Here is a 22036-nt window from a genome sequence, read left to right as displayed (position 1 = left end):
CACAACACCGTCAAAATCCGTATCCACCACCTCCCAGAACAAGAACTGTGTATTCGACTGGCACTCGGACCTGAAAACCGACGACCACAGTAATTTCCAACCCTGTGCGTCCCAGTCATACCCCTCCTGACTGCGCAAATACTCCAACGGATCCTCGCGAACGAGGGAATGAGCTTGTAAAGTCTGGCAGGGCAGCGGAGGCGGGGCGGCTGGGTTCTAGAGCATCTGCGAGGTTTGTCTGTATAATGCTACCGCGTGCAGAGAGATTGCTGTGAAGGGTGTTAGGAGGGTGGAGAGGAGAATCTTGCTATTCGTCAGTCCAAAGGAGGAGACATGAGAAAGGGTATTCGGTGACTACTGTGCATGGTGAGGCACAGCTAAAGGACGGCGAGAATTGCTTTTCGAGCATATACACGATCCAGAAGAGGCGCGCGCTATTTGAGGAGTTCTTGTGCGTTGAGTCGTGGTTTTATCTAAGTGTCCTGCTTGCTCCTTAATTCTCGGGCAAGTTCTGAAACTGAGCTTCTTCTTCTTCTTCAAGTCAATGCGTGATGCCATGCTTCACTTCCCCTGGATATCCTTGTATATTGTATTGGCCGTTTCATCTGTCCGTCTTACTATACACACCCCGCTCTGTCCCCAACGTGCATAGCAAGCCAACGCGGCAACCAAGAAATACCCGCTTGCAACAACGAACACGGCACCTCACTTTCGAGTTGCTGCGGGAGCAAAAAGAAGAAAATACATTGATGAAGTCGCCACATCATAAAGAAAGGCCCAGTCCCCAGATTAACGCCGTTCCACACTCGTACAAAGCACAAGGTCGAAGCGGAAGTGAAAGCCTGTCCGTCTCTAGTATAAGCTGATCGTCGGAAACGCCGGTTGATGCAAGCACAACATGGGGGTGCGGCCCTTTTTGGTTTTCGTAACTTCGTCTCTCGTATGCGATACAGTCGCCGCATTTCATAATTCATTCGCATTTGGCTCGAGTCAGCCTTTAGGGGGTCCCTGCCATCCCCATCTCCGAGTCGCTCGCCACCATCGAGTTGTCTTCCCATTCCTCTGGAGAAGGTATATCAGATTCTGGATCCTGGGGGTTAGATAGCGGAGAGGATATAAGGAAAAAGGCGGACCCACCGGATGCAAGCTCTTCGGGTAGCTCGACTGCCATCTCTTCAATAGCCGCGAGTACCACTGTTGTTCGCATTAGTGAGGGTTATGATCAAAATTGAATTGGATATAACACACTCTGTGCTTGGCGAACAAACTTCTGGTCTTCCTCAAGGTCGGTGAAGTACGTGGCCAGACAATGTTCAACCACAGCTCGAATGGCCTCTAACGCCTTTGCTTCAATGCTGATCCTCGGGGCCGCGAGATAAGTTTTACGTAGCTTCTCAACGCTCGCCGATGCCAGCTCCTTAGCAACACCTGTATGACGGGGCTGCGGCTCTTCCTCCAAACTTGGCGCCTCTTCGTCGAACAGTATCCGTCGCAAAACATCCATGGTCAGACTCCGCACGGCCCGGTCGGGGTACATGAGAAGCGACGGTGCCCAGTCAGGAATCAAATTTACAACTTGTGATTTGAACCATGTTTCGTCAAGCCCCAGGCGTTCATTGCGGCTCGTTATCATGCTCGTGAAAAAAGCAAGGTGCTCTTTGCCGCCGCTGTTATTGATGGTTTCGACACCTTTCGCAACATAGTCTATGTTGGCGACGATCCGGTCCTCATCGGGACACGTCCGGCAGAATACCACACTCGCTTCTAAGAATGGAGTACAGCATTCAGCAGGAGCAAAACGTAGGCCATCTTCCAGGACCTGGCATACTGGCTCCATGAGACCAGCATCCGGCTCTGCATCCATGAGAAGAGTTACAATGTGCCTGCACGCCGCTGGGCTGCTGTGCTGCTGAAGGACCTTCTTGAGGAAGGACAGCTCACCGTTTGTCCCCAAAGGCCGAATGAACTCGCTTTCTGTAATAGTTAGGGAGAACCTCCCATCAGGAAGCGGTTGCCGTTCATCATCCAGAATTGGCCGCACAGTCAAGTCAATCCTTTCAAGCAGTACAGACATGAGATCCATGAGTCTTCGGTGTGAGAACTTTCTGCCCTTCTCGAGGAGTTTGAAGTAGGCGGCGTATTGGCGCTTCAGCCTTTTAGCATCCTCGGAATCAAGCCATACCATTTCCAAACATTTGAGAAGGAAACCATGGTCGAGTAGGACGCCGGCTTCCTGGCTGCCGAACTCCGCAATCAATAATAAGAACTCGAAGTAATCATCCCAAGCCCGGACGTTATGTAGCGTCGGCCACAGGCTCTCAAGGCCGGCAACAATATGGTCGAGCCCATCGAGATACCTAGCATTCCACTTCTCTTTCTCGAGACTGCCGTCTTCTGCCCTGATATATTGTTCCCGGAGTTTCGACAAGGCACTTACGAAAAGCCTGACTGAGGTGTTGCGGACAGGTGCAAAAGGACTCTTCACAAGGCGTGGAACTCCCGCTGATCTTTCTGCAGCCCACTGGAGGATCCTGTGGCACCCTTTTGGAAATTCGTTCATGACCCTGTAAATCTCCCCGACAAGTGAATCGAACCCAGCCACTTCTTTTGTCCTGGTAACCAGCTGCTCTAGAGTGTCAAGAGCTATAAATATCATCGATTTATCCAGTTTGGCGTTTCCTTTGCTTTCCGCGAGTTTGGATTCATTGAACTGCGTGAAGAGACAACGCACGAAAATGGAATAGAGCGGATCCAAGAGACAGTAGGTCCGGACGAACAGCTCGTTCTCCATCGCGATGTGATTGGCAAGTGACACTGGTAGAGGTATGCGCACCGGACACCGGTTCTCTTCCGGTGTGTAGTTTGGTCTCGCGGCATCCATACTTGAGACACGTTGATAGAAGAGCATATAAGCATTCCAGACTTTGTTGAAACGTACTTGTCCCACAGACGCAGAGTGAACGGACTCGCTGAAACCGCCGAAGCACTGCTCCGCAATCCTGCCCGGATCGAATCTGCTCACATCCGAATCGTTGAATTCCACCCACCGGCCTCTCGCGTCTGACATTGGTCTCTCACGGACATAGGAGTAGTAGTGGCCAGACTCGGCGGTGCCACTATGTACTAACACACCAACCAGCTCAAAAACGTCCGACGCAATGTCTCTATTCGAGTCGGAGAGATATTGAACTGTAAAGGGGGCCATGTCAATTTTCTCAGGAAATTGGAATTCATCGTTGATCTTGCTGCGCATCATGCTGACCATGTCAAAGTCAAATCGTTTAAGATGAAATATAAGGTTATCAGGGACATCTTTCAGGCAGGCTCTGTGTGCAAGCAAGTCAGAGTCGTTGACACAAAATCCAGAAACTCAAGACTTACCGCTTCACAGCATCGACATGGCGACCACATGACGTGCAGGAATACTTGTTATCTAACGAACGAGTGAGAATCACGCCTCCTTGAGGAGGGATTGGCTATATTCTGCACTCACCTCCTTGCATGATCTCCCCTTCGACATAGGCCTGTAAACTCTCCTGGAGGCTCGCCTTTCCCTTGATGTCACATTGGATGGCAGAGAAAGGTTCAAGGCGCTCTGAAATATGCGGGCACTCTTTTGACTTAATTTGTTGGACTAGCTGGCCGCCGTAGAAAGATCTGAATTTCTTCCGGTCTTCGGGGTTCGAAATCTGAGCCTCCCAACGATCAAAAAGGAGGTTGTAGAATTCATCGACGTCCATCTGAACAGTGACATCCACCGGCTCATTGTCATACGTTCGAATCGAATCGACGAAATCCTGAGGATCGACGCTCTTGAGCCACGATTCCTGCATATATCCAAAGACTTTCTTGGTCTCATCAAGGAGCCTCTGGGCTGGTGAGACGTCGGTAAGATTCAGTCCAAGCATAAATCCACGGAACCCAATATTCATGAACAGCTGGCTTAATAGAGAGTTCAGATAACATGTGTTCGATAGATTTTTCAGTCCGGCATATCCCTCTGGTGAGCGAATCAATCTTTGTCGGTCATAACTCCAGCCGACCTGGTATGTCTGATCTGTAAAATGTCAGGAAAAGCACAGAGGACTGTAGGCAGACACACAGACCTTGCGGGATGATATCTTCCAATCGCCCAACAAGTTGCGCATAGTTGTCATCGTATTTCGAGAGCAGCACAGCTATGCTATATAGCTCTTGTCGTGTTTGGGTGTGCATCACAGGAGTCTGAGGGGTTATAAGCTGGGACGAGGGCTCAGAAAGGTCGGGGAAAAGGTAGTTATCGAAGATCTGTTCGGTAAGGTTGCTGTGGACCCGTTAGCAAAGAAAAGTGGGCGGCGTGAGGAGGTTTTTATCTCCTTACAAGGTATCGACTGTGACGTTGGACGAGCTTGCAATATTCAGGCATGACTTTAGAAGCCGCGAAAAGCCGAGGATGAGGTGATCCACTGGCTCTCTGCCAATAAACTTCAACGCAATCAGTTAGATGAATAGCTTTTGAGGTGCATCAAAGTTCACACACCTCTGTCGTTCTGTGTCTGAGCATAATATCGCTCCACTGTTTGAGATACTCGCTGAATATTAGATCGTGAGGGGATCTCTCCGCAACCGAGGAAAAAACAGAATGGGCAATCTCAAAAAATTCCTGGGATTGAGCCGAGAAATCTAGGACCCGAGGAAAGGTAAGAACGAGGGCATCCCATATAGTCGCGAGCATATCAATTCTGACCGGATTCTCAGAGGCAGCTGCTGCTCCCGCTAGCTGTGCCTCAGAATCAGAGGCTGGCGGCTTCATCTTCTTCAGGTGCTTCGAAGAGCTACACACAAGAGCAATAGTCTCTGCAATCCCTTTCCGAATAGGTTGACACCACTCCCCAAGAAGAAGTGAGAAGATAAGCTGGTCAAACTTTATCTGCTCCTTGACGGTGGCCCAAAAGCTGGGGTCCCGAAAAGAACCCTCAACTAGTATGGAGAAAGCATGACAAACCAGCTTCTGTCGACCAAGTTCTAAGTGGGGAGCGAGGGAGAGGTTTTGTCCAGCATCCATTAAACGGAGTAGCTGGGCCACCAGGACCGCCGGATTCGGGATCAACGGCAGCTCGCCCGCCACGGGTGATTTCACTAAGAAGGGGTCAGCTACGAGGCGAGCCAAGGGTTCGACTTTGGTAATTTACCTAGCAAAGCATAATAAAGACATTCAGTCAGGCTAATGGCAAGGAGAATACGCGTTGGCGAGACCGTCAAGGACTCCAATATCTCAGAGCGCGTCAAGGCAGTAACTGTGACCTGGACGCTGTGGGATACGAACGCTTCATTTGGAGAAGACTAGGGACATTATTAGCACGCTGAAAAGGACTAACTCGGTAAAACCTGGCTCGCTAACCTCGAGGCTTTCCTCTCGAAGACACTCGGAGAGAGAGTTAACAGAATACAGAAAACTGTAAGGCCTAGCCATCGGGAATAACGCTTCAGCCGTTTGGTCTGTTGACTTGACCAGGTTGACGACCTTTTCCTGAGGAGGGAAAACCCTGAGGAACTCGTATATCTGGGTGAATAAGTCAGCGCATGGTATATAAGGTGCTATATAACACACTGATGCATACCTCTCGAGCCAAATGGTCGTCGAGGTTGAGAAGCTCATAGAGATCATCGAAGTGTTTCAATACTTCGGTATCTACCGAAGTTAAGGGTTGGGCTCTCCGCCCAACAGCACCGCGGCAACTCGGGTCTTTGCGAACTATTAGCAAACCCGACCCAAGCTTCAAATCTCTAAGAGTTTGATCGGGCCTTTCAAGTAAGTCAACACGATGCCCTGCATATATTGTCATGATCTTAGGGAACCCGGTAACTTTGGTGAGGGTCTCAACGAGCTCGGTCGCAGTAGACAGATCGCCGATCTGCAAAGAGCGAACTCTCGAACTTGAGCCGCCATCGAACGCCTGGTAGCGGATTTCGATCAGTTCACCTTTCAACGGCTGAGCTGGTAAGTTGGGAGGAGAGTGCTGCGGTGGGCTATATTGAGGACGAGTTCGTAAAGCCTGCAGGAATTGCCGAAGAAAGAGGAGCGAACGGCTGAACTTCAACTCATCTGCACCAAGGTCGTCATTAGAACCTTCGGCTGTCATGGTTCCACGGGTATCAATATCGGGGCCAGCTGAGCGTGATTTGAGTTTCGATGCGACAGATTTGAGGTTATCTACACAACGGTCGACCAGAGCCATATGCGTAGTTTCGACGGCCGAGCGCGGAGAACGGTGAATGATGCTATGGTCGAGATAAACTTCAATGGCGTATGTAATGGCATCGAATTCGATCGAGTTCCGCGGCGCAGTCAAGATAAACCTCCATATCCGATCCATCCCTGGAATTTTGATCACTTGATTTTCATTGACTGCGGGCGGAGGGCTGAAGCGAATCTCATAACCGATGGTCGTCTTGGCAAAGGAGAGGACCTCAGGAAAGTAATCCGTGGGCGGTGACAGGCCAGGTAGATAGTGGTGGATGCAGCGGTCAATAAACGGGTTCTCTTGGAGGCTTTGTCGCGTGATACCACACAGCATTTCCCATAAAGTTCTTCTTCCTTGATGATTGAGAGACTGAGACATGAAGACCCTTTGCCATAAGATGTCGCCCAGATCAGGAGTAATGGAATCCGGCACACCTTCAATGATCCGGGAGATCATTTGTACACACGGAAAGAAACCGTTCCTTGAGAAACGCTCCGCGAAATCCGTTTGCCTCCCCTCCACGGTATCCACCAATTCCGAGACTATTAACGGTGTGATGTTGAATTCAATGGCAAGTTTCTGCATTTCCTGACAGTCCCGGCCGAGAAGAGCATAGAGGGCCTGGATGCTACCCACGCTAAATTGGTTCTTTTCGGCGATGTCCTGAACACATAGCTCGTATACGTCCAACTTGTCCACGTCGCTAAGACCGATATCCATCAATGAGCTTAATTTTGGGGCGGCGAATCTCTGCAGGAGAGCCTTGTGATCCGCAGCAAGATCGTCAGAGGCAGCACTCTCACGGATCAGGCGTACGCATAGGCGTAGCGGCCTTATATCGACAGGTATTGTGTCCAAGTGGCCCTCTCTGTCGTTATAGCCTTGGAGCAGGTACTGAAAAACTTGGTCACAAAACTCCACCACCCGTGCATCGAACCTAGGAAGTGGAAGCTCAAGCATCTTGGAGCAGAGATAGTGCAGAGCAGAATAATTGGGCGGATGGAGCTGGAGCGTTTTTTGGACCATTCCAAGCACTTCTGATACCGTTCGCGGGTCCGGGCTTTCTGTGACTGTTTTCCAAATTATATCTGTATCAGAATCGGCGTAGGCATGAGTAACGACCAGAAAGCCCACGACGTTAAAGCTTCTGCCGATCAACTGGGGATGCGAACCAATGCCGACAATGTACTCGACAATCCTACTCTCCCTCAGGCGTTTGACCATGAACTGGACAAGAGGATGGTCGATCCCAGCAACGGGTTCATTCCGCATATACTGTTGGTACACATCAACAAAATCCAGCTGCATCGTCTCAATACCAATAACACGAAGCTCCATTCGGCCGTCCATAATGTGCTTTTTGAGCACATTGAACCTCCATCCATGGAAAACAACCGAGGCCAAGTCTTTCAGTTCGATGCCTTCGGGCGCATGTATGGACAAATCGTTTGCTACCTGCGATGCGAATTCGGTGTTGCAATAGCAAAAGGCTCGATAAGTCAGCGAAATATTGCGGAGAATGGCGGCGCTCGTGTCATTTGTTACCCAGGGGGATTTTTTAGTGATGTGAGCCTGATAGTGCTCATCCACAGAGCGGACGAGGCTGTAAATCGTGCTCATGCCTTGCTGGTGTGACGGGGAGTCGGTCGCATGGCTATCCCCGCCGTATCCTTTCTGGTCGTTACCAGATTCCGCCAGAATATGTGCAACCTCCAACACACTAACCAATATGGATGAAAGCTGCGGCCAGCGGGGAATAAGTGTAGTGATACAGGAGGCGTATTCCGAAAGACACCGTGGCCCATTCAATGGAGTAATGATGATGCGGTCGATGAGACGAACTATCATATTCGAAGCCTCTGGCCCATATTTCCTCTGCATAGCATTGTGGAAGGGAACTTTGTCGAGAGATAAGGACCACTGTAGTGGTACAATGTATTGCCGCGATATCAGATCTATCCCCGATAAGTCGGTTTCATTGACTAATTGTTTCAGTAGAAGGGTATCCAAATGAATCAGGCGAAGAGACAGCCGAGTAAAGCCGAAATAGAACTCTTCCAGACTTTTCCAAAATGCAGGAATATCTTCCGACTGAAAATCATCCCTGCACCCAACATCAGCCCTGATGATAGCCTTCCCGAGTTGCGCCTCCGTTTTGGATATGACGACAAAGGGAATATCCGGATCACTTACACTCTGCGAAGTAAACACGTCATTATCCTTGGGACGTCGTCCCAGAAATGACGGGACTCAATGAAGGTCTCGTGCGTTAACTGATCCAGCGAGTTCACGACCTCATCAAGCCATTGCTTAACCAGAGTGAACGCTATCGTATCGTGCTCGGACCCTAGATACTGTCTTAGTCGACAATCACAACAACAACAACAATAGCGGACAGCAGGAAGCTGAACTTTGTCCACACCTTTTTGGATCAATGCACATATTTCGAGCAGATTATCGTGCGGATCTCGTTCTTGATCAAGTGTCGGGAAGTGGTCAGGGAGATAGACGGCGTCACGAAGCTGTACCACGTCCACGTCCGGCACCAAAGGATCCCGTAATGCTTCTCCTAGCGGCTTCCAGCTTGTGGTATTAGGATCCTGATCCATGTCCTCCAGTTCCGCTACCTCGATCTCAGGGCTTTGGGCAGGAGAAGATGGCAGCGATACGACAGTTGTTGCTTGGTCGCCGCTGGGTTGCGCGACAGCATTAGGGTCGAGGCCCTGCGAAGGAGTCTGCTCTGAGGTGGGCGGTGGGTTACCAGGGGTCGTAGGAGACTTCATGTTGATAGTCATCCGACTAGCTGGACGGTTCGGTAGAGGAGCTTCCTCGTCCACTATGGCATGCGCATCCAGGGCGGATTCGGAGACCGAGGCGGAAGTCTCGTTAGTGACGGATAAAGATTCACAGGCACCGCTTCCACTATCGAGACGAGGGCGTTTCCGAGTGGACTGCGGGTCGATTTCTTCCATGGGATCGCAGGCAGAACGCGTCGTGTCGGGCAATGTAGCGTCAGGCGGGGTGCTAGAGCTCTCTAGCGGGGCAACTGCCATGACATTTTCCTGGCTCGACCTTGAGAGGGCGGGTAAAGTTGGTTCAGTGATAACCTTATTCACTTTTGAAGAAATTCGGAACGGAGGAGGACTGGCGATGGGGAGTTACGTGCGAGGAAGGAGCTCCAACTCAGAGAGGAAGAGAAAGAGTAGGTACTGTAGCAGAGAGTGGAGAGGGTGAGAAAAAAGAAGGGCGGAAAGTGAAAGAGAATCAAAGATAAAGAGGGGAAAGGAGAAGCCTGGTAAGTAGGAGGTGGATGAAAGGAACAGGCTCTTTAGCTTCGAGCTCTCCGGCCAGAGGACGAGCGATGATTGTGTCCTCCAGGTTCTTGATCGTGTGGTGTTTTGGAGGGGAGAGCACAGCTCTGACGCTGACGTTGGCGGTGGACCCGCAGATGGACGGGCGCGAGGCTCTTACTGGTTTGCGAGAAGCCAACCAATGGCTTGGTAACTATCAACAAAGTACAGTACAGAATGCAATTTTCCCATTCAGGGTGGCTCAGTCTAGTCAAATCTCTTCTTATGAAGGACGCATTCGCTCGCAGAGACTTCGAAGGGAGCCTAGGAACACTTGATCCCACAGCTTCCAGGCACAACCACGGGATAACTCAACTTCTTCAAGGCAACACAACAACCATATCCTACTAGTTCACAGGTACCTTGCTGCTATCATGCTCTCATCTTCATGTTGCTTCGCGTACGTATCATTATTTACATATGCTTCTCCAAGATAAGATATCTCATTCTCCAAGCCAAGGAAAGAGACCCTCAGACGTCGAGATTATGTGTCCCTCCTCCGACCAAAAGGACGTATTTTTACGCGATTGGCCCGGAGAGGAGAGAGGCCGAGTCGATCAACCGGGTCTGGCTGCTGCATGATTCTTTGTCAAATTGATGCCCCAAGTCAATCCAGGCGTCGACCTCGCCCATATATTATTTCCTCCCGGAGCGCTCAATCTTGCGAATAACGCTTGCAGGGTTGCCGACCGCAAGGTGATACGGAGGAACATCCTATATTCGATAAGACTCAAGCTCCAAGGGCCGAACAGATGAGTTGTACCTTCGTTACCACGCTCCCTGCTCCAATTACCGCGCCATTTCCTATTGTCACCCCTTGAAGAACAGTCACATTGCCTGCTAACCAGCAGTCCTCGCCAATATGAATTTCTTCTCCGGTTTCAGGTCCTTTAGTGCCATTGCGTAAGTCCGGGTCCAGAGGGTGCCTCCCACTAAATAAAGACACCTTCGGTCCGAATAGCGTTCGAGCTCCAATGGTCACCAGGCAGGTGTCAATAATGACACAATCGAAATTGATAAAGACGCCCTGAGCGACTTTCACGTTGTACCCATAATCAACCCTAAAAGGTGGCTCAATCCAGGGCTGCTCTTCCAAGATAGCATCATCTTCAGCGGGGTCCTCTTTAGCTGGCGGAAGAGGGGTAGTATCCTGGAATATGCTGCTCGGTGCCGCACCACGTTAGCAAGGCCGTTCGGCGAGAAGGTCGAAAATTGGAGATATGTAGCAACTCGCTCATCAAATTGGCTTTGTATGTCCGTGTCTTCCGGCCAAGTCAGCACTCACTCTTTCCAAAGCTCAATCGAGCGCCGTCGCGAAACCTCGCCAGCGTTGTTGAACCGAGAACAGGCGTGTCGGCAGCGAGCCCTTTCTGCCGTTAGTTCTGGGGTGAAGGCGCAATAAAGCTCACCCCGGAGCATCTTATCTTTTTCGGTGTCAGGCATTTTGTAACCCCATCCACACAGAGATTTACAAAGATTTGACAGATAGAAGCGGGGAAGATTTGGAGATGGACTAAATATATTCTGGAACTCCCCACGCACGCGTTCACCTTCCCACTTTCGGTACCGGCGTGGTGCCGCTCATGGAGCGACCGATAATTTTTCGAATCTTCACTTTTACGCTACTTGATTATTGCTGTCCGAAAAGTCGTGCTGAGCGCCGGGAAGAGAGCTCTGGGATGGTCGAGGAACAAAGAATACAGTAGGATGACAGGCTTGGGTTCCTGAGGCTCCAACGAGAATTTCCTCTTGATATTGTTCTCCCCAGCTCCTCCAACAGCTCCTGATTATTTTCCTATTGTTTTCGACTGACTAACAAGACACCATTCACTCATCGGCATCAATTCAACCTACTTTAACTATCATGCTCTGTTTCTCAATTGAATTCGCTCCCGCTTCCCAGACCTCTCAAACCTCGCCAACCTCACCTCAATAAGTCCTGCGGCAAAGAAACACCATGGCCAACGATACCTCCCACCCTGTCTACTCTTCAAAATTAGACACATACACAACCTGGCGACCCCCCTCCCACTCTCAGTCGCACTCCGGAACTACATCGCCCAACCCGACCTCAATCGCCATCCCTTCCCTCGACATATCGACCTTCCCCAGTGGCCAAAAGTCCCTTGCGGGAATCTCCCTCCGCGCCTTCCTCATCGGCACAACCCTTGGCCTCTCTCTCGCGCTCACACTCACGCTCCTCGTCTTAGGAGATAGTCTCCACCACCTCTGGCGCCTCCCCTTCTTCCTCGCCTCGCTCTCCGTCTTCCACTTCCTCGAATACTATGTCACAGCCGCATACAACACGCGCCACGCGACAATCTCCGCCTTCCTCCTCTCCTCGAACGGGTGGGCGTATAACGTCGCACACTCGTCTGCAGCAGTGGAATTTCTCCTAGCATACTACTTCTGGCCGCGCAATTCCTATTTCGAAGCTACGGGTCCGATATGCGGGATAAAGCTCCAAGTGGTGTTAGGTCTCGCTCTTATCATACTTGGGCAGGTGGTTCGGACAATGGCTATGGCGCAGGCTGGGAGTAACTTCAATCATACGGTGCAAGTTGAGCGGAAAGAGGGCCATACGCTTGTGCAGCATGGGGTCTATGCGGTTTTGCGGCATCCGAGCTACTTTGGGTTCTTTTGGTGGGGTTTAGGGACGCAGTTGGTGTTGGGGAATGTGGTTTGTCTAGTGGGGTATGCGATTGTCTTGTGGAACTTTTTTAACAACCGCATTCGGAGTGAGTATTTCTTCTCTCTCGGTTTACGCTACCTAACTAACGTGTGTGATAGGGGAGGAGCGGTTTTTGATAGCCTTCTTTGGGGATGAGTATGTGGCTTATAGGAAGAGGACTTGGGTAGGGATTCCTGGAATTCCATGAGCTGGTGACTTCAAAAATAATTTGTGGATTTGCCATACACAAAATAAAACTTTCCACATTGTCTCCCTTTACACGTACAGCTTGCGCTGGCGCTTTGCGAAGTATGTGAAATGCAACTGGTGATGCGCAATGGTATCAAACGCTCAACGCCAGGTGTCTAAAAGCCCACTCAAAAAAAGGGTATATATATGTACCTTAGAGCTTGCTTTCTGGAGCAACTCCACCAACCGCCCCGGTCATATAAGCTCCCTGTCCCTGGTCCTCACCCTGCGCGTTCTCAAACCCAAACGAGATAAGCTCCCTCCCACCCTTAGTGCTCCACCAAGAGACGCAGTAATGAGCCCTCTCAACATCCATCTCCCCATTACTTAGTGCATCCCAGAACCGCTTAACGCAGGCCGTCCGCATTTCCGGCGCGGAAATCGTGTTGATAAGGTTGGCCGTCAGTGGCAACCATTCCTCAAGATCTTCGACGCGGAGAAAGCACAGGCTATCTATGAGAGCTAGTGTGAGAACAGCCTGTTCTGAGAGCGGAACTGTCTTCCCCATGTCCGGGCCTGTTGTGCCCTGGGCAGCTGGTGGGAGCGGGATATTCGGTGCATGAAGGGCTCTATCATAGAGGACTTCAAGTAGGATAGATGGGAGGAGGGGTTGGCGGTTTGCGATCGGCGATGGAGGAGCAGTGACTTGGAGGACGGTTTTGAAGGCGAGGCGGAATTGACGGGCAGATAAGTTGTTGGGGAAGACCTAGGGATGGATCAGTATAGGAGTGGAAGGGCCGGGAGTGGCTAACGTACGGCAAAGAGGTTGTCGATATAGAAGGGGAGGTGTTTGGTCGCCACGGTTGCGTTATTAGGTACCGCAAATACGGCAAGGACTAAGCTGTGGGCGGCTTCGAATATTTCGAGAAGGTGGTTGTTCCCGCCGGCTGGGAGGTAGGGGAGCGCAGCCTGGACCAGGACGTCCTCGCTGAACTTGGGTGAAACGACGGTAGTGAAAAGTTCGGATGTATTCAGGAAGAATAGATCTAGACAACGGTCGAGGGGATGATCAGGGATTTGACCCAGTTCGCTTGGTTTGACGCTTTTTAGGAAATTTTCTGTAAGGTCAGGATAATGAGCAAGGATGTCTACGGCTGCTAGAGTGACGAATGTGTGCTGAGAAGACGAATTTGAACCGACACGAGAGGAGATGAAGTAAAGGTTGCGGAGGATGTGGAGAGTCTGCATCGAGATAAATGGCGCACCTACAACAGCTTTAGCAGAAGAAACACTTTGATCTGGAGGTACTCACTCTTGTCGGACGCAAGGTTCCGGTCATTGATGACCCTTCCAAGAACAGCCCGAAGAACAATCACAACGGAGTATAAACAGCTACGGAGTAACTTCCATAGACTTGGGATTGTGCTTTTCAGTGAGTCGGAGTCTAGAAATTCAGTCTCCTCCGCCTTATCAACCTCTGAGAGCTTGTTCTGGCGCCACTGAACTACCAATGTCCGAACAAAGTCTGCAATCTGATCGACAGACTGCGCGACGAGGCGCGGATCTTGAACGTTCTCAATTGCATGGGCAATTAATCGGGACAATGGACCCAACGCAGATATAAGCGGGCTGGAAGAAATGGCAGTTAATCGTTGAAAAGTAAGTGATTGCGGGGGCCACGCGAATCGCTTGGTAGGAGTCCGGACGATATCCCGGTCGACAGTACCCAGAAAATATGCGCCTTCGAGACCCTCAGGAGAAAGATATGTTGCCTGAGTCATGACCGGCAACAATCTGTTGTAATCGAGTCGGCTCCTCTCAAGATCTGACAGTAATTCAAAGGAATAGTTCAAAACCATCGTGATACATCGACCATCAGTCTCATCCAGAGGGTTCAATTCATCCAGAGAGAGTTGCGCAGCAGTCACAAGCGCAGATTCCAGCTTCTTCCGCACACTCCACGGCAAGCCCCGTCTATCCTGCCCCTCAAAGCCTAAGAGAACACCTCCGATTAGAAGGAGATGCCTCCACCGCGGCGACTTCTCGTCGGCTCCACTGACAACCGCCTTGACCCATTGTTCACGATCTAGCTTCTTAAATCCTCCGTGAGGTATTCGCTGGTCTACCGATTCTTCACTCTGGAGAATTGCTATGGCAGCCGTGTTGAACACGCTGATTATCCTCCGGCACGTGTGGAGATCGAGCGGCTGGTCCCATATTGCCGGGGCTGTCAGTAGCTGCGAGGCGAGTAAGGTAATATTTAATGGGTTCGTGAGAACTGATAGGAGACTCGTTGCGGTTGGGAGTAAGCTAGGAACTGGTTAGCAGGCGCATTCGGGGGCCGATTGCTGATCGGAAACGATACCTCAAGCCATCTTGGGCGTCGGATGGAGATTGAAGGGATCGCAAGAGAGCGCCCAGGGAGCGCTCCGTCGCCATGTTAGGAAGCGCACACCAAGTGTGTGCTTATGGATCGCATGGGGAGTTGGAAAGGAGATCGTGAACGGGACCCGATCAACAGGCGTGTCTCTGCAAGCGGGCGATTACCGCGGGCGGATCACCTGCCGAGGTTTGTCTGAGAGTGGCAAACAGTGCAAACATAATTTTCCGTGACGGAAAGCGCCTGGCCGTTCGGTCCCCCAAGTCATCTGGAACTCTCTGTTAATTGCGAGAGCTGCGCTAAGCATCACCACGCCCGATATCATGGTGTCTCCTTCCAGATTTCATCCCCGGTGCCCCGAGTAACAGAGGCCATATCCTCTGCAAACCGGAAATGGCGAATAACCGCGTGCCAATCAACTACGTGACTCCTCCGTTCCCGTCTCTATATGATCCCTTCCCGGGTCGCAGCAATGCCGCCTACTATCTCTATCATACCCATGACATCTGGCGGTTCACTCTGTACTGGACCCTGATTTTCTATATGACATGCTACCTGGGTGTTGCTGCCTGTGCGCTCGCAATGCAAGGTCGGAATTGGAGAATTTGTTTAGCGGTACCAGTGGTTTATGCCGTTACTGGCGGCTTGGAAGCGCTCCTTGCGGGGAGTCTTGTTGGGCTTCTGTAGGTGTTACCTCTGCTGAATTGACCAATGGTACCAATGCGAGCTGTAAACACTAACAACCGCAGACTTGGTTCTGTTTACGAAGCGGGGAATTTTCGAATGTCTACGTGGATTCCTATCATATGGGGTGGCGTCAATATACTGGTCTTAATCCTCTCGAGTTTTCCGATGCCGGGCGGATTATAAACCGGAATGGCATAACGCAAGCTGTGGAAAGCTGTGGATATCAGGGGCATGAACCGAGTTTGAAAGAACACTCCCGAAAATTTGCGCCGACTATGCAGCTCTGTCCAAGACTTGGGACAGCGAAAAGCGTCAAATGGTATGGTACATTCAGAGACGAAATCATGCCCCTCGTCAGTGCCATAGACGCGATCCGAAAGACCACCTCCCGTTGCGCCCTCTCCACCATTGACCAACCGAAAGAACCGCATCGTGTTTTCGTCAACGGCTATAATTATTATCGTGAGGATAGCCACCCTGTAAACCAGGAAGTCCTCCACCGCCCATTGGCGCCGACACAGGTGTAATGTGGTGGGGGAAACCCGGCGGTAGAGTGATCCCTTGAGCAGCGAGCTGCTTCTGGAGCTCCGCAAGGTCAACATTCGCGGGTGGAGTTGCGGATACAGGAGCTCCAGAAATGGGAGGAGCGAAGGGGAACCCGGGGAACCCAGGGTTGGGCGGGAAAGCATTTGGTGGCGGCGGAGGTTGGACCGCCCCAATGCCTGGTAATAAAGTTGAGCCCAGCCCGTCTGGCTGAGGTGCACTCTGTATGCCAGGAAGAGCTCCAGTAGATTTCCTCTGATCGACAAGGCTATCAGCCTCGTCCTGCAGTTCTTCTTCCTCTTCTTCACGCATCTGTCTCCTTCCAAAAGTCCTATTCCATGTCCCTTGAGCTTCGGCGGCTTCTTCCCCGATATGGAATTTATCTTTCAAGTAGCTCGTCTCTCCCGGTCGAGCACGAGACCAGAAACGGGTAAAGTTGTCTTTCGAACCAGAGGCGAGAATATGGCCAAGAGGATGCCAGTCAAGGGTCCAGATAGTCGCAGCGTGCGCATACTGCACTCGATGGGCTGGGTATATGACCTGAGCTGGTGTATTTGCTGGATCTGGACTGTCATAAGGTGCAAGAGTTGGGACCTGGCCAGCAGGCAGGTTGGGCTCATCAAGTAAGTAATGGTATAAAGAGCCGTCTTCGCTGCCTGTGGAAATGAGAGAACAGTGAATGGGGTGCCATGTCAGCGTAGAGATAGGCTTTTCGTGACCGCGAAGAATGCAGATATCCCGCATCATGCGGAGATCAAACACCCGTGCCGTCTGGTCACGGGACGATGTTGCAAGCAGGTTGCTATTGACCCGCGAGAATCTCGTCGTGGTCACGGTATTTTTGTGACTGTGAAGGGTGGTCAAGCAGATTGACGTGCGTGGATCCCAAAATTTGACTTGGTGGTCTTTCGACCCAGAAACCAGCAAACCCTTCGTCGGATGCCAGTCGCATGATTTCACGTCCCAATTGTGGCCGGAGAGGACGGTATCGTATGTTCTCGTCGTGAAGTCGAAGATCTTGAGTGTAGTATCGTCGGAGGCTGAGAGGAACTTGGAATCATTCGGGGACCACGCCAGGTCTCGTACGGCATCATGGTGTGCATCGTCTATTGTCTCGACGTTGTTGAAATTCGGCCTCCAATACTTCACATCGCCCTTTTGTCCTCCTGATATCAACCAGTCATGACTGTGAGACCACGCTAACGACGTAACTCCCGCTTGTACTTGATCGTAATGTGCCTGAAGCCATCAGCGTTGAACCTTGTAATAAGTAGGAAAACAACATACATCCATAACAGTTTCAAAGTTGAAAGCAGTGCCATTCCATAGCATGAACTCTCCAGTATGACCGCCGGTTAAGAGACGCCTCCCCTCCGGAGTCCACCTGATGACCGTAATAGGTTTCTTCGACTTTCCAATAGACTGGTGTAAATGCCGTACGGGAATCGTGTCTACCGGCGAGTGTACTCGAGCGAGGGGAGGGAGCATCTACAAAGGAAAGTGTGAGCCCTGTGCTGGCGTCGGTTCGGGTGGCCTTGACACTTACATCCACGGTGTAGCTTGCGCTCGGTCTCTCAGTCTCCATCCGATGACCCCCCTTGTACTTTGGTCGCCGGTTGCGCATCCATTGTACCATTGACGAGCCATAATCGGTGACAAGTCCTGCGACCCGTGAGCTAGTTGTCTTGGGCGGGGGCGGAATCTGAGCCAGATTTCGGAAACGTACTGGGTCGGCGAGGACCCGCTTGCCTTGTGAACGGCTGCGAGTCGTTTCCGGCGTCGTCGTAGTAGGCCATCGTGACAAGTCGGGTCTAAGCTGGAGAGGGCGCAGGACAGACAAAGGAGTCGGCAAACTTCGCAACCATGACAGGGGCGGGGAGGACACGTATCGACGGCAAGGCCGGCGTGGGGGCAGCGATGCGGGATAGATTGGATATCTAGACCTCGTCTTGATGCAAAAAGAAACTGTATCCACAGTCTTGTTGTTGAAAATCGTCGGCGTTTGGCAAAGGAGACTGACTGACTGACTTTTGACCTGGCGTCGCAAGTTGGACAGAGACGTGATTGGACCGGCAGGCCAGACCTGCACTGCGACGATGGCGGCCCACTTTCCAGCAGCGGTTCCCAGTTCCCAGTTCCATGACATGGCCACGGAGCTCTCTGACTCGCTCGTTTCAAGCTAATCGGATGCATGGGCGAGCAACGGCTCTCTCCTCCCCTGTCCCAAGTCGAGGCCTTTGCTCAACCTTTGTGACTATGCGATTCTTGATGACCCCGCCGCCCTGCTCGGTTTCTCCTCATCCTTCCGGAGGTCGTCATTCCGCACCGTCGTGCTAGACTGTTACTTGCTCCTACTCGCATGAATTGACCGGAATATGCACTTTCTCCTCGACGAGAAGTCTCCGATGCTTTATCCCCAACTTTAGTCGAGGAGGGCTGAGCAAGGGAATTGAGATACGCTTTTCGAGCGATCTTGCTGACTGCTCTTGATAACCGTTAGCCGGATACCCTGACACATCAACCATTTATCCAAATTATCATCTTATCATCTACGTCCTGTCATCTATCCGAATCTCCTGGAACTGCGAGAATGAATGTCGTGGAAGATCCGTCGCCTGGCCCGACAGCTATCGCTACCATGGACTCTCGCTATAGCGAGGGTCCTGCGCACCCAAATGGGGCTTCTCGCAAATCTTCGGCGCCTTCAGATGATGAACCAAAACATCCAGTAAGAAAAACGGCAACATATCGACATGTTGTTGCTATTCACTCTCAAGTACGGCACTCATGCCTCAGCCGAGATTCCACGAATGCCCCAAGCTTCATTGGCTTTCGGAATCTCATGGTAGTGGTTCTCGGTCAGTCTACAGTCTGCGGGGGAAGGACGGACCGGTGGCTAATCTTTCTCCTCTTAGTTGCAATGAATCTTCGGCTCGTTATCGAGAATTTCCTCAAGGTGAGTTTCTCCATGACGCAATTGCGATTGCGGAGCTAACATGTACTTAGTATGGGGTCCTGATCTGCATCAGGTGTCATGACTACCGCAAACAAGACGTTGTTATAGGGACCGTCTTTCTCGCTCTGGTTCCTTGCCAGCTGCTGTGTTCATACTTCATCGAGCTCACCGCGTCGAGGCATGCTGTGCGCGTGGTCGGTCAAGCGAAGAAGACGGACGAAATCCTGAACGAGTCGCGAAGGACTTGGTTTGTTATTGCGCTGCTCCATTCTATTATCAGCTTTTTTGGACTCGTCGTAACAAGCTATGCTATCTACTACTACGTCAACCATCCCGGGATCGGAACGCTCTGTCAGGTCCAGGTGATCATTGTGTCCCTCAAGTCGTATTCTTACGCATTGACGAATCGCGACCTCCGGCGTGCCATGCTAGGGTCGCCTTCAACAGACTTTGAGATTCCAGAGCTCTACAAGTCCTGCCCATATCCCCGAAACATCACTCTGGGAAATCTGGCTTACTTTTTGCTGGCGCCCACTCTTGTCTACCAGCCTGTGTACCCGCGAACGCCCCGCATTCGATGGTCTTTCGTGGGGAAGCGTTTATTCGAGTTCGTCTGTCTAACGGTGGTCATCTGGCTGCTCTCAGCACAATATGCTGCTCCACTTCTGCGCAACGCGACAGAGAAGATTGCGGTCCTGCATTTTGGCTCAATTCTGGAGCGAGGGCTGAAGCTTTCAACGATCTCACTCGTAATCTGGCTGGCTGGATTCTATGCGATCTTCCAGTCTTTTCTGAATGGACTGGCTGAAATCATGCGGTTCGGAGACCGTGAATTCTATACGGACTGGTGGAATAGCCCAAGCTTCGGCGTATACTGGCGGTCATGGAATCGCCCGGTCTACACGTTTATGAAGCGGCACGTATATATGCCGCTGGTCACTCGGGGCTGGAGCCCAACTGCGGCGGGCACCGTAGTCTTTACGGTCTCTGCTGTGTTGCACGAGGTCCTGGTGGGGGTTCCGACTCATAACTTGCTTGGTAAGTTCGTTTTCAACAGTTTGGAGATTGACGCTAACGATGATAGGAGTCGCATTCATGGCCATGTTGTTCCAGCTGCCATTGATTCTTCTGACCGCGCCTTTTGAGAAGCTCAAAACACCCTTGGGCAAGGCGATTGGGAACTCACTTTTCTGGGTCACGTTTTGCGTCCTTGGACAGCCTCTGGGAGCGCTGTTGTATTTCTTCGCGTGGCAGGCAAAGTATGGCAGTGTCAGTAAGACGCAGCCGTAGTTGGCTAGAATCGGCGTTGGTCATCACGTGTTTTCTTTCCAGCCTTCCCCTGTATGATTTGTTTCCCTTTTCCTGTGTCAGCAAACGAGGTTCATTAGTTAGATGTTCATCGAAGACAATCGAAGCAGTTCGATGTGGACAACTATACGTCTACTCGCGGTCTGACAACTCAGACATCTCAAACAGGAAAGTGACTGGCACCGATCAATTTAATTGGATGATTAACGTCAAACCAAGCCATCTCCTCCTCGTTCGGAAGGACTGAGGACGTCACCGCCGAGGTGCCTAGTTCTCGGAAGGCGGCTACCCCAAGGCTCCGGATGGACTCTTTGCCCCGGCTTCCGATCTCCGGCCACTATAAAGGTTCCTCTCCCTTTCTCAGAAATACTATTACGCCATCGCGATCGTTCAAGGCGAATCCCTGTCCAATATCTCTTATTTCTTCTCTGTTCTCTCCAAACTCGCCCGATTTAGTATAGTCTCCGCGATGGCCACAATCACCGTCCCTGAAGGCTACGGGTATGTCATCATCCATCCCATCGTCGCACACCGCGCTACGCTCCCCAATCACCACGCGAGTCCGAACAGCCTTAGCGCTTACTGACCATGCTGACACCGGGCGGTTCAGGCAAGCCATCGCTGTCTCTCTCGGCGTAATCCCCGTGGTCGGCTTCATGCACGGCGTCGTGGTTGGCTCTCTAAGGAAATCCGCTGGAGTTCCCTACCCACACACCTACGCGACCGTCGAACAATGTAAATCCAACGTACGTCCACAATTCAATCCCCTTTCCATCCAACTTCAGACCACCCCCACAGATCAAATCGCTAAGCTAATATCAACCGAACATAGCCGAAAGCCCACCAATTCAACTGCGCCCAGCGCTCGCACGCCAACTTCCTCGAAAACGCCCCGCAGACCATGCTCTCGATCCTCGTGGCCGGCCTGAAATACCCGCAGTATGCGACGGCGCTAGGCGCGGTCTGGGTGGTTTCGCGGATCCTCTTCCTGCATGGCTATGTCTATACGAGCAAGCCGCAAGGTAAGGGCAGGTACAATGGTAGTCTGTTTTGGCTTGCGCAGGCGGGGCTTTGGGGGCTGAGTGCTTTTGGAGTTGCGAAGGAGCTTTGGTAATCTATTCCGGCGAGGCCTGGAATAAGGACTATGGATTTATCTATCTCATGTGTCGACTGAGGCTGTAACTCGATGTGTATTTAATGGGATTGGTACGGAGGTGTGCACCAAAAGTGTCCGCGCGGCGCTAGTGTAATCTATGTCACACTTGTTCAATTTTACTAGTAAATTAGTACGTAGTTTGTAACCACAGCAACATACCAATATTTTTTGGCTTGGGTGCTTATTCAGAACATAAAAAAAGGAATGAAGCTATACAGATGCCTTGTTTAGGAAGGTAGAGAGGTCTTAACGGGTTGAAAGCTGCCCCTTGACCCGCTTGCCCTTCTAATTACGCGAATCCCGGGCCTGCTGGCCCTCTCGATACTTATTTGTTATGAACCCTCAGCCTACAGTCAGCAGAGCGGAGTCACAAGGCAGAAAGTCAAGGCTAGGGAGCCTTGGGCCACAGACCAGCTACCAAGAGCCACTTTGGATTTAAATCTAACCTGGATAATAAACTAATAAACCTGAGTACTGCCTAACTCTAAGATAAGAACAAGTAATATTATAAGAATATAACCCATGGACTACATGCCTATATAAATAATAATTACTATTACAAGAAAATACTA

At 51.1% G+C, this 22036-nt stretch overlaps 7 protein-coding genes across 7 annotated transcripts; 4 read left to right on the top strand and 3 right to left on the bottom strand.

The window, feature by feature from the left end:
- Positions 1-432: 432 nt before the first annotated feature.
- Positions 433-9626, bottom strand: BJX67DRAFT_340006 (putative ubiquitin C-terminal hydrolase). The gene is made up of 13 exons (XM_071027737.1): positions 8647-9626; positions 8418-8571; positions 5601-8328; positions 5381-5542; positions 5172-5322; positions 4520-5118; positions 4361-4464; positions 4107-4303; positions 3494-4057; positions 3382-3433; positions 1249-3326; positions 1138-1194; positions 433-1062 (listed from the first exon to the last, which is right to left on the bottom strand). The coding sequence occupies exons 1-13, from the start codon at positions 9275-9277 to the stop codon at positions 998-1000; spliced, it is 7542 nt and encodes a 2513-aa protein (XP_070891625.1). The 5' UTR covers positions 9278-9626; the 3' UTR covers positions 433-997.
- Positions 9627-11372: 1746 nt separating this feature from the next.
- BJX67DRAFT_14045 (protein-S-isoprenylcysteine carboxyl O-methyltransferase) lies at positions 11373-12551 on the top strand. The gene is made up of 2 exons (XM_071024644.1): positions 11373-12312; positions 12365-12551. The coding sequence occupies exons 1-2, from the start codon at positions 11532-11534 to the stop codon at positions 12451-12453; spliced, it is 870 nt and encodes a 289-aa protein (XP_070891624.1). The 5' UTR covers positions 11373-11531; the 3' UTR covers positions 12454-12551.
- Positions 12416-14947, bottom strand: pex8 (putative peroxisomal membrane protein Pex17). Its single transcript, XM_071027736.1, has 4 exons — positions 14800-14947; positions 13747-14744; positions 13251-13699; positions 12416-13200 (listed from the first exon to the last, which is right to left on the bottom strand). Exons 1-4 carry the CDS (start codon positions 14871-14873, stop codon positions 12649-12651), a joined length of 2073 nt encoding a protein of 690 aa, XP_070891623.1. The 5' UTR covers positions 14874-14947; the 3' UTR covers positions 12416-12648.
- A 150-nt stretch (positions 14948-15097) lies between these two features.
- Positions 15098-15813, top strand: BJX67DRAFT_13993 (uncharacterized protein). Its single transcript, XM_071024639.1, has 2 exons — positions 15098-15497; positions 15564-15813. The coding sequence occupies exons 1-2, from the start codon at positions 15208-15210 to the stop codon at positions 15682-15684; spliced, it is 411 nt and encodes a 136-aa protein (XP_070891622.1). The 5' UTR covers positions 15098-15207; the 3' UTR covers positions 15685-15813.
- BJX67DRAFT_13997 (WD40 repeat domain-containing protein) lies at positions 15722-18065 on the bottom strand. Its single transcript, XM_071024640.1, has 4 exons — positions 17771-18065; positions 17591-17706; positions 17332-17532; positions 15722-17283 (listed from the first exon to the last, which is right to left on the bottom strand). Exons 1-4 carry the CDS (start codon positions 17838-17840, stop codon positions 15943-15945), a joined length of 1728 nt encoding a protein of 575 aa, XP_070891621.1. The 5' UTR covers positions 17841-18065; the 3' UTR covers positions 15722-15942.
- Positions 18066-18508: 443 nt separating this feature from the next.
- BJX67DRAFT_13978 (putative diacylglycerol O-acyltransferase (DgaT)) lies at positions 18509-20495 on the top strand. Its single transcript, XM_071024637.1, has 4 exons — positions 18509-18902; positions 18960-19000; positions 19051-20038; positions 20085-20495. Exons 1-4 carry the CDS (start codon positions 18635-18637, stop codon positions 20288-20290), a joined length of 1503 nt encoding a protein of 500 aa, XP_070891620.1. The 5' UTR covers positions 18509-18634; the 3' UTR covers positions 20291-20495.
- A 282-nt stretch (positions 20496-20777) lies between these two features.
- On the top strand, positions 20778-21422 carry BJX67DRAFT_376439 (MAPEG family protein; the record flags this gene model as incomplete). Its single annotated transcript, XM_071031877.1, has 3 exons — positions 20778-20809; positions 20919-21054; positions 21141-21422. The coding sequence occupies 3 exons, from the start codon at positions 20778-20780 to the stop codon at positions 21420-21422; spliced, it is 450 nt and encodes a 149-aa protein (XP_070891619.1).
- Positions 21423-22036: the final 614 nt, after the last annotated feature.

The sequence above is a fragment of the Aspergillus lucknowensis genome (assembly GCF_044049455.1).
Source record: "Aspergillus lucknowensis strain CBS 449.75 chromosome Unknown BJX67scaffold_1, whole genome shotgun sequence".
Taxonomy (NCBI): Eukaryota; Fungi; Ascomycota; class Eurotiomycetes; order Eurotiales; family Aspergillaceae; genus Aspergillus; species Aspergillus lucknowensis.
Note: the sequence above shows the minus strand (reverse complement) of the source record. Positions and strands in the feature narration are given on the sequence as shown.